General features: G+C 33.7%; 1 protein-coding gene across 2 annotated transcripts; it reads left to right on the forward strand.

Moving 5' to 3' along the window:
- Positions 1–8958: 8958 nt before the first annotated feature.
- On the forward strand, positions 8959–10500 carry LOC132628020 (FK506-binding protein 4-like). 2 transcript variants are annotated; one of them, XM_060343692.1, is made up of 2 exons: positions 8959–9362; positions 9856–10500. In XM_060343692.1, exons 1-2 carry the CDS (start codon positions 9331–9333, stop codon positions 10208–10210), a joined length of 387 nt encoding a protein of 128 aa, XP_060199675.1. In that variant the 5' UTR covers positions 8959–9330; the 3' UTR covers positions 10211–10500. The 2 variants fall into 2 exon arrangements, with proteins under 2 accessions (XP_060199675.1, XP_060199676.1); XM_060343693.1 differs by having other exon boundaries at positions 8971–9362; positions 9874–10500.
- Positions 10501–11294: the final 794 nt, after the last annotated feature.

Raw genomic sequence — 11294 nt, forward strand, 5'->3', positions numbered from 1 at the left:
GTCAGATGCTTTGGTGGATCAAGTACAACAGTGCACAGGCATGACTAGAGGACAATTCCCTTTTATATACCTAGGTTGTCCAATTACTCATGCTAGGAAGAGAAGGTTGTATTATGCTGATGTTATCAAAAAAGTGAAAGATAGACTACAAGCTTGGAAGGGTAGAATACTATCATATGGTGGGAAAGCAGTGTTAATAGCTAGTGTTCTTCAGAGCATCCCTATACATTTGTTGTCTGTAATTGTTCCTCCCAAATGTGTCATTCTTGAGATTCATAACATGTTTGCAAAGTTCTTCTGGAGCAATAAGGAAGAAGGTAAAAGTAGACACTGGTCATCCTGGCCTAATGTTTGCTTACCAAAGGATGAAGGTGGTTTGGGCTTCAGGTCTATTTTTGATGTTTCAAAAGCCATGTTTGCTAAATTATGGTGGAAATTTAGGACAGGTAAATCTCTGTGGGTCAACTTCATGTGGAACAAATACTGTAAAAAACATATTCCCTCATTGGTTCAAGGGAAAGGAGGTTCCCAACTCTGGAAGATGATGTTGGAGAATAGAGAAGTGATTGAGAAATAGATGTGGTGGGAACCTAGAAATGGAGCAGCAAGTTTGTGGTATGATAATTGGAGTAGGTTAGGGCCACTGCACATGCAAGATGGTGTTCACATCAATAATCCTGATGCTGAAGTAAAAAACATATTAGAAAGAGGAGGATGGAATATTAACTTGATGCAATCTATGATACCTGGTTATGTAGTGGAACATGTAAAACAATACTTCTCCAATTATACAATCACTGATGAATGTGATCATCCATGGTGGTTGATGACAACTTTTGGAAAATTTTCAGTAAGTAGTGCATGGGAATTGTTGAGAAATAGACGAAATGCTGCATATCAGTTTAGAAATATATGGGTGAAAGGACTACCTTTTAAGATATCCTTTTTCTTATGGAGATTATGGAAAGCAAAACTGCCTATTGATGAAGTTCTAGCTAAAACTGGCACTTCTGTGGTCTCTAGATGTCTATGTTGCCCCTCTCCACAGCTAGAATCAATGGATCATCTTTTTCTTACAGGTATATTTGCTACAAGGGTGTGGAAATACTATACTGATGCTGCAGGAATTCAAGGACCTTTCATTCAAGTTAAACAAGTTGTTCATAAATGGTGGGAGGTTCAGGGAAATGAGAAGATCAAAGCTATTTTTCAGGCTGTGCCTGCTGTTATTCTTTGGTATATTTGAAAAAGAAGGAATACTGTGCTCTATGAAGGCTCTTACTCATATAATAGGGTGTTACATGATATTGATAATACTCTACATATGTTGACTAAATATAGATACCCATGGTTACAGAGTCTACCTGTATCATGGCCTTATTTGGTGCAGTGCCTAGAAGAATGCAGGCCATCTATAGGATTGAAACCGGTTCAATGGAACAGGCCTAATTTTGGATGGTATAAATGTAATACAGATAGTGCATCTAGAGGAAATCCAGGTCCTAGTTCAGCTGCTTTTTGTGTCAGAAACCATGAAGGAGATTTGATATGTGTTAAGGGAGAAGATTACCTGATTCTACAAATATAGTTGCTGAGGCTGTGGCCATTAAAGAGGGTCTAGAGTTTTGCATCAGCAGGTAGTTAACACCAATAATTTTGGAGACTGATTCATTGACAATGAAGAATATGTTGGATGGTGGTTGGGAGGTGCCTTGGAGTGTGGCAATGGAGATCAAAGCAATCAATAGGATGCGACAAGGAGTGGAAGTGCAAATTACACATGTGCTCAGAGAAGGGAACACACTGGCAGACTTTTTTACTAACTTAGTTTTTGATGTTGCAGGTACTTTTCAGTTTAATACTTTTCAAGATATTCCATCTACCGGGAAAAGATTACTTAACCTGGATAAATATCATACTCCTAGAGTCAGAACAATGTCTATAACAAGAAAGAATGCCAGCTAGTGTTGCTTGCAGGTTATAGCAGTGATGTAGTGGAGTCAATTTAGCTTAGTGTTCATTGTTGGGGCAATTTGTACTATCTACAGAACTGACCTGAATGGTGGTATTAACATCTGTGATGTTCATTCCATTACGTTGGAACTGTTGATGTACAAGTTGGCAATGCAGTGAACCAGTCTACTGATTCATTTTCTCTACTGCTCAAATATCAAAAGCTGAAGTTGAAACAGTGTAGAACAGTCTTGATAGCTTGAAGAGTATTCGTTTGGTTTTGATTCCATTGCACCTGGTGAGAGCTTTGAGGTGTTCAAACATGGCATCAACCCAAGGTATCAAGTCTACTACGCAATTTTCTGCTAACGCTTCCATGTCTGTTTTTTTACTTCCTGTTATTTTGATCAGTTGACCAGGTTAACTGCTTTTTCTGTTTTCTTCTTATGTTGGTCTTTTGATCAGCAAACTTTCTAGTTCCTTTTTTCCCTCCCCATTTGTAAAACTATTCTGTTGGTTTGTTCTAATAAATAAGCCACTACTTTAGTGGCACTTTGGATGAAAAAAATAAATAAACATGGCCGGTATTTACGTTGCGTTAATAACTTTTATTATCCTTAACCAAGAGACTAACTTTCGTCTATTTAGAATTTTGTTACTCCATTGTTAGTTAAACACCACCATCAGCTATTGTAACATAGGTGCTTGTTTGTAAAGTCAAAGCATTAATTTCAACGTAGAGGAAAAAATGTGGTTCTCAACATATTTGTGGAAGACGTGGAGTTTATGAATTTATCTTATCAGAGTTGTGAATTTTTTGTACAAATGCTCTTGGATGCAATGAATGTAACTCGGATACCATCCACACAAATTTTGCTTTCTTGGATGTTACTACAATTCGCGGTGACATTTAACTTTTATATGTTCAGCGTTTACAATAAATGAATACATTTTACGGCATTTTTGTTTGTACCAACCGAAAAAAGAAATTAATCAATATATATACAACATATATAATTATTATAGTTTAAGCTTTTATCACTCAACAATGATTTGTAGGTTTGGCATTTTTCTATTTTCCATAACTTACAAACTTTGCTTGTCGCTTTGTCAAATTAAACTTTGATCGTCAATATGAAAGACATAAAATGTGATCATAGACGCAATGTTAACTCGGTCCATATAATCTCTTGAATTTTTCTATTTCAAAGTTGACCTTCCTAAGTTTGAACCATGACTGAAGATGATTTCAATTATTGTTAGAACCAAAGCCAATTGGTCTTGCCACTAAACAAAAAACATACAAAACTGCGATGCATGCGTGGTTTTTAATATTTAGCAAAAAAGAAGCATTGGCGTAGGCCTGAAATTTGTCAATAGTAGCCATAAGTTAAATACTTGATAAAGAGAGTATAAATAGGTTACTGGGTGCAATTTCTATGGACAATATGCAGAGTCAACTATTGGATCAGTTTATTGGACATTAGCTCGAAAGTTGGACAACAAAGCCCAACCTTTTTCTTTGCAGAGTGGGCTCCTGGCTGATGGACTAAATAGATCATCTTCCAAATCTGTTTTCCACAGTGGGCTAAAATATAGGGATATTGGGGCCCTATTAAATTCGAATTCAGGTCGAGAAGTCCCACAATGGGGGGCAAAGCGCTTCCTAACAAAGACAACTCCGTATTCAGGGGGACTCAAACCCAATACCTCGGATTAAAGAATAACAAGTACTTATCACTCTAGCACAACCCTTGTTGACGTTTGAGTTAATAGGCACTCACCCACTATTTTCCTTAGATGCTCTCATATTTAGTCAAAATTTGATGGCTAATAAGTTTTACTTTAAGTTTCGTAAATATGATTCTTCATTACGTATGGTGAATAAAAGAAATTTACAAGTTATATGAGCCTTGTCCGTGCAAATTATCTTTTAACCGATTAACTGACGATCAAAAGGAAAAGGAACAAAATGTACACCGTTTGCTTCTTTGTAAGGAAATAAACAAATGATAGGAATATATGTATATATGATTTTCATCAAAAACGCTAACCAAATTGAAGGAGTATTTACTACTCCACCACAAGTTTGGATTCGTATTGAGAAGTCCTACTATACTCTCTTGTATTTTAACATAAATTGAAGGAGTATTTACTACTCCACCACAAATTTTAATGATAACAGATGGACTAATTTCTACGTGAGACATGGAAATACTTGTTGTCCTCTTTTTTTTTTTTTTTTCCTTTGTTAATTGATATGGATATGAAAATATCTTGTGGAGGGTGATTTCGAACGAAATGCGTGACTCCAATTTTGACCGTCGTGGACTTTCTGAAGTCTTTTTTCTTACATTATTTTATTGTTTAGCTAATCCAAAATCCAAGGATGAAATATTCATTGGTCATTTGCATTGCCTATCCCATCACTCAAATCTTCTGCGGGGCCAAAACTTCAAATAACCATTTTCTTTGACTAAAGATATTGGAGTAATAGTTTAATTGTAAAAACCTGCCTATAGTATAATAAATACATTAAAAAAAATAAAAAAAAACAATCACAGATGCCTATGTTGAATCTTCATACTCTGATTACCGTAACCTCTTTTGGAATGGAGCACTAACGTTTTAAAATTTTAGATTGACAAATTTCGTAAAATTAAACTGCTACAAACCAGAGGCGTCTGTAGCATAGTATGTAGGGGTTTAATTGAACCCCTAACTTTCGACACTGAGCATAAATTTATATGTAAAAGTTTATTAAAATTGTAATAAATAATATATATGAACTCCTAACTTTAAAAATATAATGAGTTCAATGCTAAAAATGTTAAGTTTTGAACCCATAGAGTTCAAATCCTGAATCCGCCTCTGCTACAAACTGATAAAACTTTAGTAACATAGATATGATGAGTATATTGCTAGTAGTTTTTAGAGTTTGCAAACTCATTGTGTTGATTTTATTTGAAGTGTTTGTTTGAGAGTTGCTGTAAAAAAATATTTTCAAATTTTCTTCAAAAACTCTAAAAACTAGCTTATGCGGATTTGAATAACCGAGACCACAAATTTTTTTAAGAAAGTTATATAGGAGTAGCAATTTTTTCCAAAAAAATTTTTTTTACACAAATACTTTCGGACCAAAAACTCAACCACGAATTTGCAAAGTCGAAAACAAAAACAAAATAAAATAAAATTGTAATCATGATTCATGTCTTTAGCTCTAATTATTATTCGCTATTGGTTTTGCTTTATTCTCCCACTTACTTAATGGCACTATTTTAAATTAAGAAAAAATCTTTTTGTCCCATTGAAATTTCACGTGTATGCATAAACTAAAAATAGCTCCTCTCTCGAGACTCAACTTGGCACTAAATGCTACGGCCACCTAATGAAGCAAGCAAGGAATATGCACAGACCAGTACAGAAATGAATTATTGCTGAAATTCTTTCCACAAGAGTTTTTATACTTTCAATATGATGTGACAGTAACGCTTTTGGCAACTTACATAAATAATTACTTCATTTTGTAGGCTTCTAATCAATTATAGCTATTTTTTTTTTTAATAATTATTGTCCGTAGCTAGTTTTTGAGTATTTTCACATGTTTTTCAGTGTATCTAAATATATCATTCCAAAATACAGTCAGCCAAATATAGTTATATTTTTATCTATTTCGCGTGTATTCAACTACACAGTCAATCAAATACATATCTATATATATAACAGTCAAACAACACATACAATCAAATTCATATGTATATAGATCGGTCAATCAACATACACAATAAATACATTATTTTACACTTAAATTCGGTCAAATCTTCGATGAAAATAAAAAATACAATCGAATCTAGTAAAAAATTTCGGATGAAAATTCAAAATATATTGTATTTAAAAATGGAGAATACAATCAAATCCAATAAGATCTCCGGCAAAAATACAAAATACACCTTAGATCTCTGACAAAATACAAAATACACTGTATGTATACAACAATTTTCCCGCATGATAGGTAGTGGAGGAGAAAGAGGGGGCTCCTCTTTCCGACATGAAAAGCAGTGGTGGAGGAAGAAGTTTCCTGCCAGACGGATACACTCAGATCTGAGATATGAACAAGGAGAAGAAATCATGGATTCCAGCATTTCCGTCAAATCCAGATCCGGTGACGCCTCCGATCTTCCTCCTCCATTGTTTTCGCTGCGGGTAATAGGTTGATCGTAACTTTCTTGATTTCAGATCTGAATCTGACGGTGGGTGGCAGCGATTTTAAGGGTTGAGGGAGAAGAGGAGAGAGAAAGAGTGGGGGAGGGAGGGGGGGGGGGGGGAATTGATACTGTGAAATAACTTTATGTATTTGGTATAACTATGACGGGTAAATTGAAAATTATTGTATATATGAAAAGTAATTAAATTAAAAGGTAGTTATGATCCATAAATAACTCTTAGAGTTAGCTAACGTAAGTAAATTTTCCTTTACAATATTACTACATTTTATACTTAAGTTTTAGCTATTCCTTTACAGCATTACTACATTTTATACTTAAGTTTTAGCTATCAATACGAGACTTTATTCCCACACTTAATAATTTCTACACTAAACCAAGTTCCATATGTATATTACTAATGGACTAATTCGGAGATTAATTGTATGTCACTCATATCATTTGAATATTTATTACCATCAAAGCCCACCCACTTCTTTTGTGTATGCGTCTCCAAGCTATCAATGTAGTATCTATAAAATGGCTCGTATATGAGCAAATGTAGTAAGCTAGATCCCATGCCATCACTTAGCAATCTTCATATTTGTCTCGCTAAATCATCAGCTTTGATATCAATTATTGAGCTAAAATTATTCGAAAATCTACTCATAACATGGTGAGATATTGTCCACATAATTATTCTCAAAAGACATTACACGCTTACATTGTTATATATATATTTTTTTTCTTTTTAACTATCAATATGAAATTATGTTTGCACGTCCAAACATAACTCCGTAAGTACCTCTTCATTTTATTGTCTCATTTGGATATTCCATAGATTAGACAAAATATACTTAGTTTTTGTAAATTTTTTAAAAACCATATAAATGCTCTAGATAATACATACGATGGGGTTTAAAAAGACATATCTTCAACATAACCATTTGAGTTTTTTTTTTTTTTTTTTTGTTCCAAAAAGAAAAAAAAAACAAGTTCTTTATGGTGTGATTGTGCACTCGGCCATAAATTCAGAGGAGCAAATGAACTATGCTTTTTATCCATAGATGATACCATATTTTACTCAAATCTTTTTATTCACAACTCACAAGAACAAAAAAAAAAAAAAAAAAAAAAAAAAAAAAAAAAAGATTAAAAACCAAATAACCCAAAGGCGTCAGAAATGGTCAGACTGTGACATTGAGACTCTTAGGCCTCATTTGTTTTCATTAAGATTAAGACGTCTGAATCTGAATGCATATCTAAATCATTAAGATATTGTCTCTAGGTCTAAACACTGAATGATTAAGACTGTTTGTTTTTCAATATCTGAATGTGCATAATGTGTTTATATAAACATAATAAATATACAATTCAAATTAAAAAATAACTAAATAGTAGAAAATAAATACAAATTTAATAAAAAAAATATTATTTGATAAAAAAAATGAAATATTTATGTTCACTAGTAATGGTAGAGATATTTTGTAGTCGTGGTGGGTGGTGAGTGAGGGTGGAGGGGTGGTGGGTGGTTGGGGTGAGGGGTAGGAGGTAGTAGGGGTGGGGTTGGTGGTAGGGAGGTGGAGGTAGTGGGGAGTGGGGGTGGGTGGTGTGGGGGTAGGGGTTGATGAAGGGGTTGGTGGGGAGAGGGGGTGGGGTTGGTGGTGGGAAGTGGGGGTGGGTGGTGTGGGGTAGGGGTTGATGAAGGGGTTGGTGGGGAGTGGGGGTGGGGTTGGTGGTGGGAAGTGGGGGTGGGTGGTGAGGAGTAGGGGTGGGATTGGGGTTAGTGGTGGGGTGGGGGTGGTGGGGAGTGGGGGGTTGGAGTGGAGGGAGGGTGCGTGGTTGTGGGGTAGGGTTGAGGTGGATGGGTGGGGTTGAAGTGGAGAGTGGGTGGGGGTGGGGTTGAGGTGGCGGGTTGAGGTTAGTGATAAAAAAGTTCCATACAAAAATACCTCTTAATGATATTAAGACTTGGTTCAAGATCTTAATGATTAAAACCTATTCAGACCCAATAAGTGCTTAGATCTTAATGCAAACAAATGCACTTAATGACTTAAGGTCTGAACCATTCAGATTCAGACCTCCAATAAGTGCAAACAAATGAGACCTTAGACTCCTACAGATCACTAACAAAATACCCCACTCCCTCAGCACTTATCATGTGTTTGAAATTATTGATTAGTACTTGTAATTGGATTTACGTCGTAAAAAGCACATCATGGGGTTTTAGTGCGTCATTTAAAAAAAAAAAATTCCATTCGGAAAACTCTAATTAAAAGTGAGAGACTTTTTATCATTTCAAAGCACCCTTTTGCTATTTTTCACATATATACACTCTCAAGGTAAAAAGAAAAAACATTAGATCATATCACTTAAAAAATATACTCAAAATAACTGATAACTACGGGTAATAAGTAGAATTGATAACATGAAAATAAGACATACATTGCAAGTTTGCAACTATTAATAATGTAAAACTTTGTTAATCATATTAGTATTATAAGTTAAAAAAATAAACCGTAGCCCACAGTCTCTCACACTGCCTCCATTTTAGTTTTGACCAAAGTTCAAACTAACCATGGTTAGTAAGATAGTTTTAAGGTTGATCAGTTTGGAAAGTCAAACAACTCTTTCTTCGACTACGATTTTCTCCAACTTTTTTTATATATTGTTAATTATTAATTATGCAAAGTTATAATATTTTTTATGTACATTTCAAATATGTAAATTTTATTATAAAAATATTAGAAGAATCTATGTTTAAAATCTCTTTTCCTTGACCCTTGTACCCCTTATTTGTCTCACTTCTTTTTCTTCCTCTTTGTTTCCACCTTGCTAAACAGCTGTCCAGCCAATTGTAATTTGCACCGTTTTGTACATATAGTATATACTATACTATAGTTTCTTTTCTAATGGTACTATTGTTTTCCATGTTGGCAGCAAGAGGGGAAAAAGAAAGTTGAATGAATAGATAAGTCAAGGAAAAAAAAAAAAAAAGGAAGATTTGCTTGGTAGCTTATAATATTTCATATACATATATAATTGACTTTGTTTTTTCTGTTCAACTCAAGTCTCTCTCTGACTCTCTCTATGGTTTTGTATGAAAAAATGAAAGGTTTTGCTTTTGAGCGGATTGGTTAATAGCACCAAAAGAGCTACATATGAGTTATTTCTTATGATTATTGGCTCTAGCATCTCAGAAAAAAAGTAAGTTATTTATTACTTTACTTTTTCTTTTTTGTCATCTTTGCTATGGATATGTTGTGTCTTCATTTTTTTTCCTATAGATATATGCAAAACAGAGAAGCAGACACCTTAAATATTTGATTTTTCTTTTTGGGTATTTTTCAAGATTGGATTTTCTTATCATGTACTCTTAAGGGTATATAGATATATGCAAAAGAGAGCACCAGAAACTTTAAAGATTGGATTTTTATTTTGTGGGTAGTTTTCAAGATTGGATTTTTAAGGGTATATATGCAAAAAGTGAGCACCAGAAACATTAAAGATTAGATTTTTATTTCTTGGGTAATCTTTAAAGACTGGATTTTTATTTTGTGGGTAGTTTTCAAGATTGGATTTTAAAGTGTATATATGCAAAAGAGAGCACTAGAAACATTAAAGATTAAATTTTTATTTCTGGGTAATTTTCAAGATTGTATTTTTCTGATACTATAAGCTTTTTAAATGACTAAATTAGCTTAATGTGTCAAAAAAGATTGATGGGAAAGAAGAAAGTTGGGAAGAAGACAAAGGAGTTGTCAGTAGCAATAGCAGAATCATCAGCAATGAGTGGAGATTCCCAACAACAACAAATTACTCCTAGGAAAAGAGGAAGACCAAGAAAAATTATTGTAAAAGATGAAGAAGAAGTTTCTGCAGAATTAAAGAAACTCAAAACAAGTGAAGTTGAAGAAGAATCAGAAAATAAACAAGGAGAAAAGAAGAAAGAAAAACAAGAAGAATTTGAAGAGGAAAAAAATTTACAGCCACAAAAGGAGCAACCTACAAGGAGTAGAGCTAGAAGAAAAAGCAAACCAAGAAAGAGCTGCTAAATTAATTTGAAGAATCTCCTTTTTATTGTAGGTAATTTCTGAAACTAAGTATGAAAGATGAACAAGTTAATTTCATCTACTACTGGTTTTTATTCCTTTCCTAGTTTCCTAGCGCTGTTAGTTTTTTTTTTTTTTTTCCTGTTTTGTTTTGGGCTTAGTATGTCCATTTTAATTGTGAGAAACATTTAGTTAGGAAGGAATTGGTTAGCTTCACACACTGGATTTAATTGTGGTATGACCTGTAATGACTCTTGTGTAAGCGTGAACTCAATTCAACTAAGTTGGATCAACACTGTGGAGACAAATTCATGCAGCATGCACTTGGACTAATACGTATATAACTGTGTATAATTTATGTATACCAATTAAGAAAAGTAAACAGTAAATTTAACCGGTTATTTGTATTAATATCCCCGAAAAGAAATAAAAGAAGTTGCTTGATCAGGGTTGTAAGAGTTTTTTTTTCCCTTAACTATTTGCTTTTGCTAAAGAGCAAATTGAGGTGATATATTGTCAAAAAGTTTGTGGCTAGGGATGTCCTTTTCGTTTTGGTAGACGTGTGGCATTTTTCTTCTCTGCATTCTGCAGTGATAAGTTCATCATTTGTGTCTTATGAAGGGACCAACCAGTTTTTCTTTTTGACTTAAGTAAAATTATTCACACTGCGATAGATAAATAAACGTAGAGATGTGTTTTATGTATAAACTCATACAGTTGTACTACTACTCCCTCGGTCTCACAATGCAATATGAAATTTATTGAATTACTCTTCTATAATAAAAATAAATTATTTTTTTCCTCTTGAATAGAGCATGCACAAGTAATAATCTTTTTGATAATGAGAATTCAACAATATCATGTTATTATGTGATTTTTTCAATCATCATTTAGATGTTACTTTGACTAGGTTTTTATCTAAGGGTAGAATTGAAAAAACTTGTCAATTTATGTCTTGATTTTCTAAGGTGACACTTATTAAGGGATAATTTTTTTTGATTAAGATAACGCTTATTATGAGACAGAGGAAATATTACTTAACCATTGCTTAATTTGTGATTGTCACGTAAAAATTGGTTGAATCTAA

The sequence above is a fragment of the Lycium barbarum genome, chromosome 2 (assembly GCF_019175385.1).
Source record: "Lycium barbarum isolate Lr01 chromosome 2, ASM1917538v2, whole genome shotgun sequence".
Lineage (NCBI taxonomy): Eukaryota > Viridiplantae > Streptophyta > Magnoliopsida > Solanales > Solanaceae > Lycium > Lycium barbarum.

Excerpts from the sequence above, each read along its gene's own strand:
- LOC132628020 (XM_060343692.1), top strand. The coding sequence starts at position 9,331 with ATGATTATTGGCTCTAGCATCTCAGAAAAAAA. Across the intron at positions 9,363-9,855 it reads TCTAGCATCTCAGAAAAAAA|CTTAATGTGTCAAAAAAGAT; the intron begins GTAAGTTATTTA and ends TGACTAAATTAG.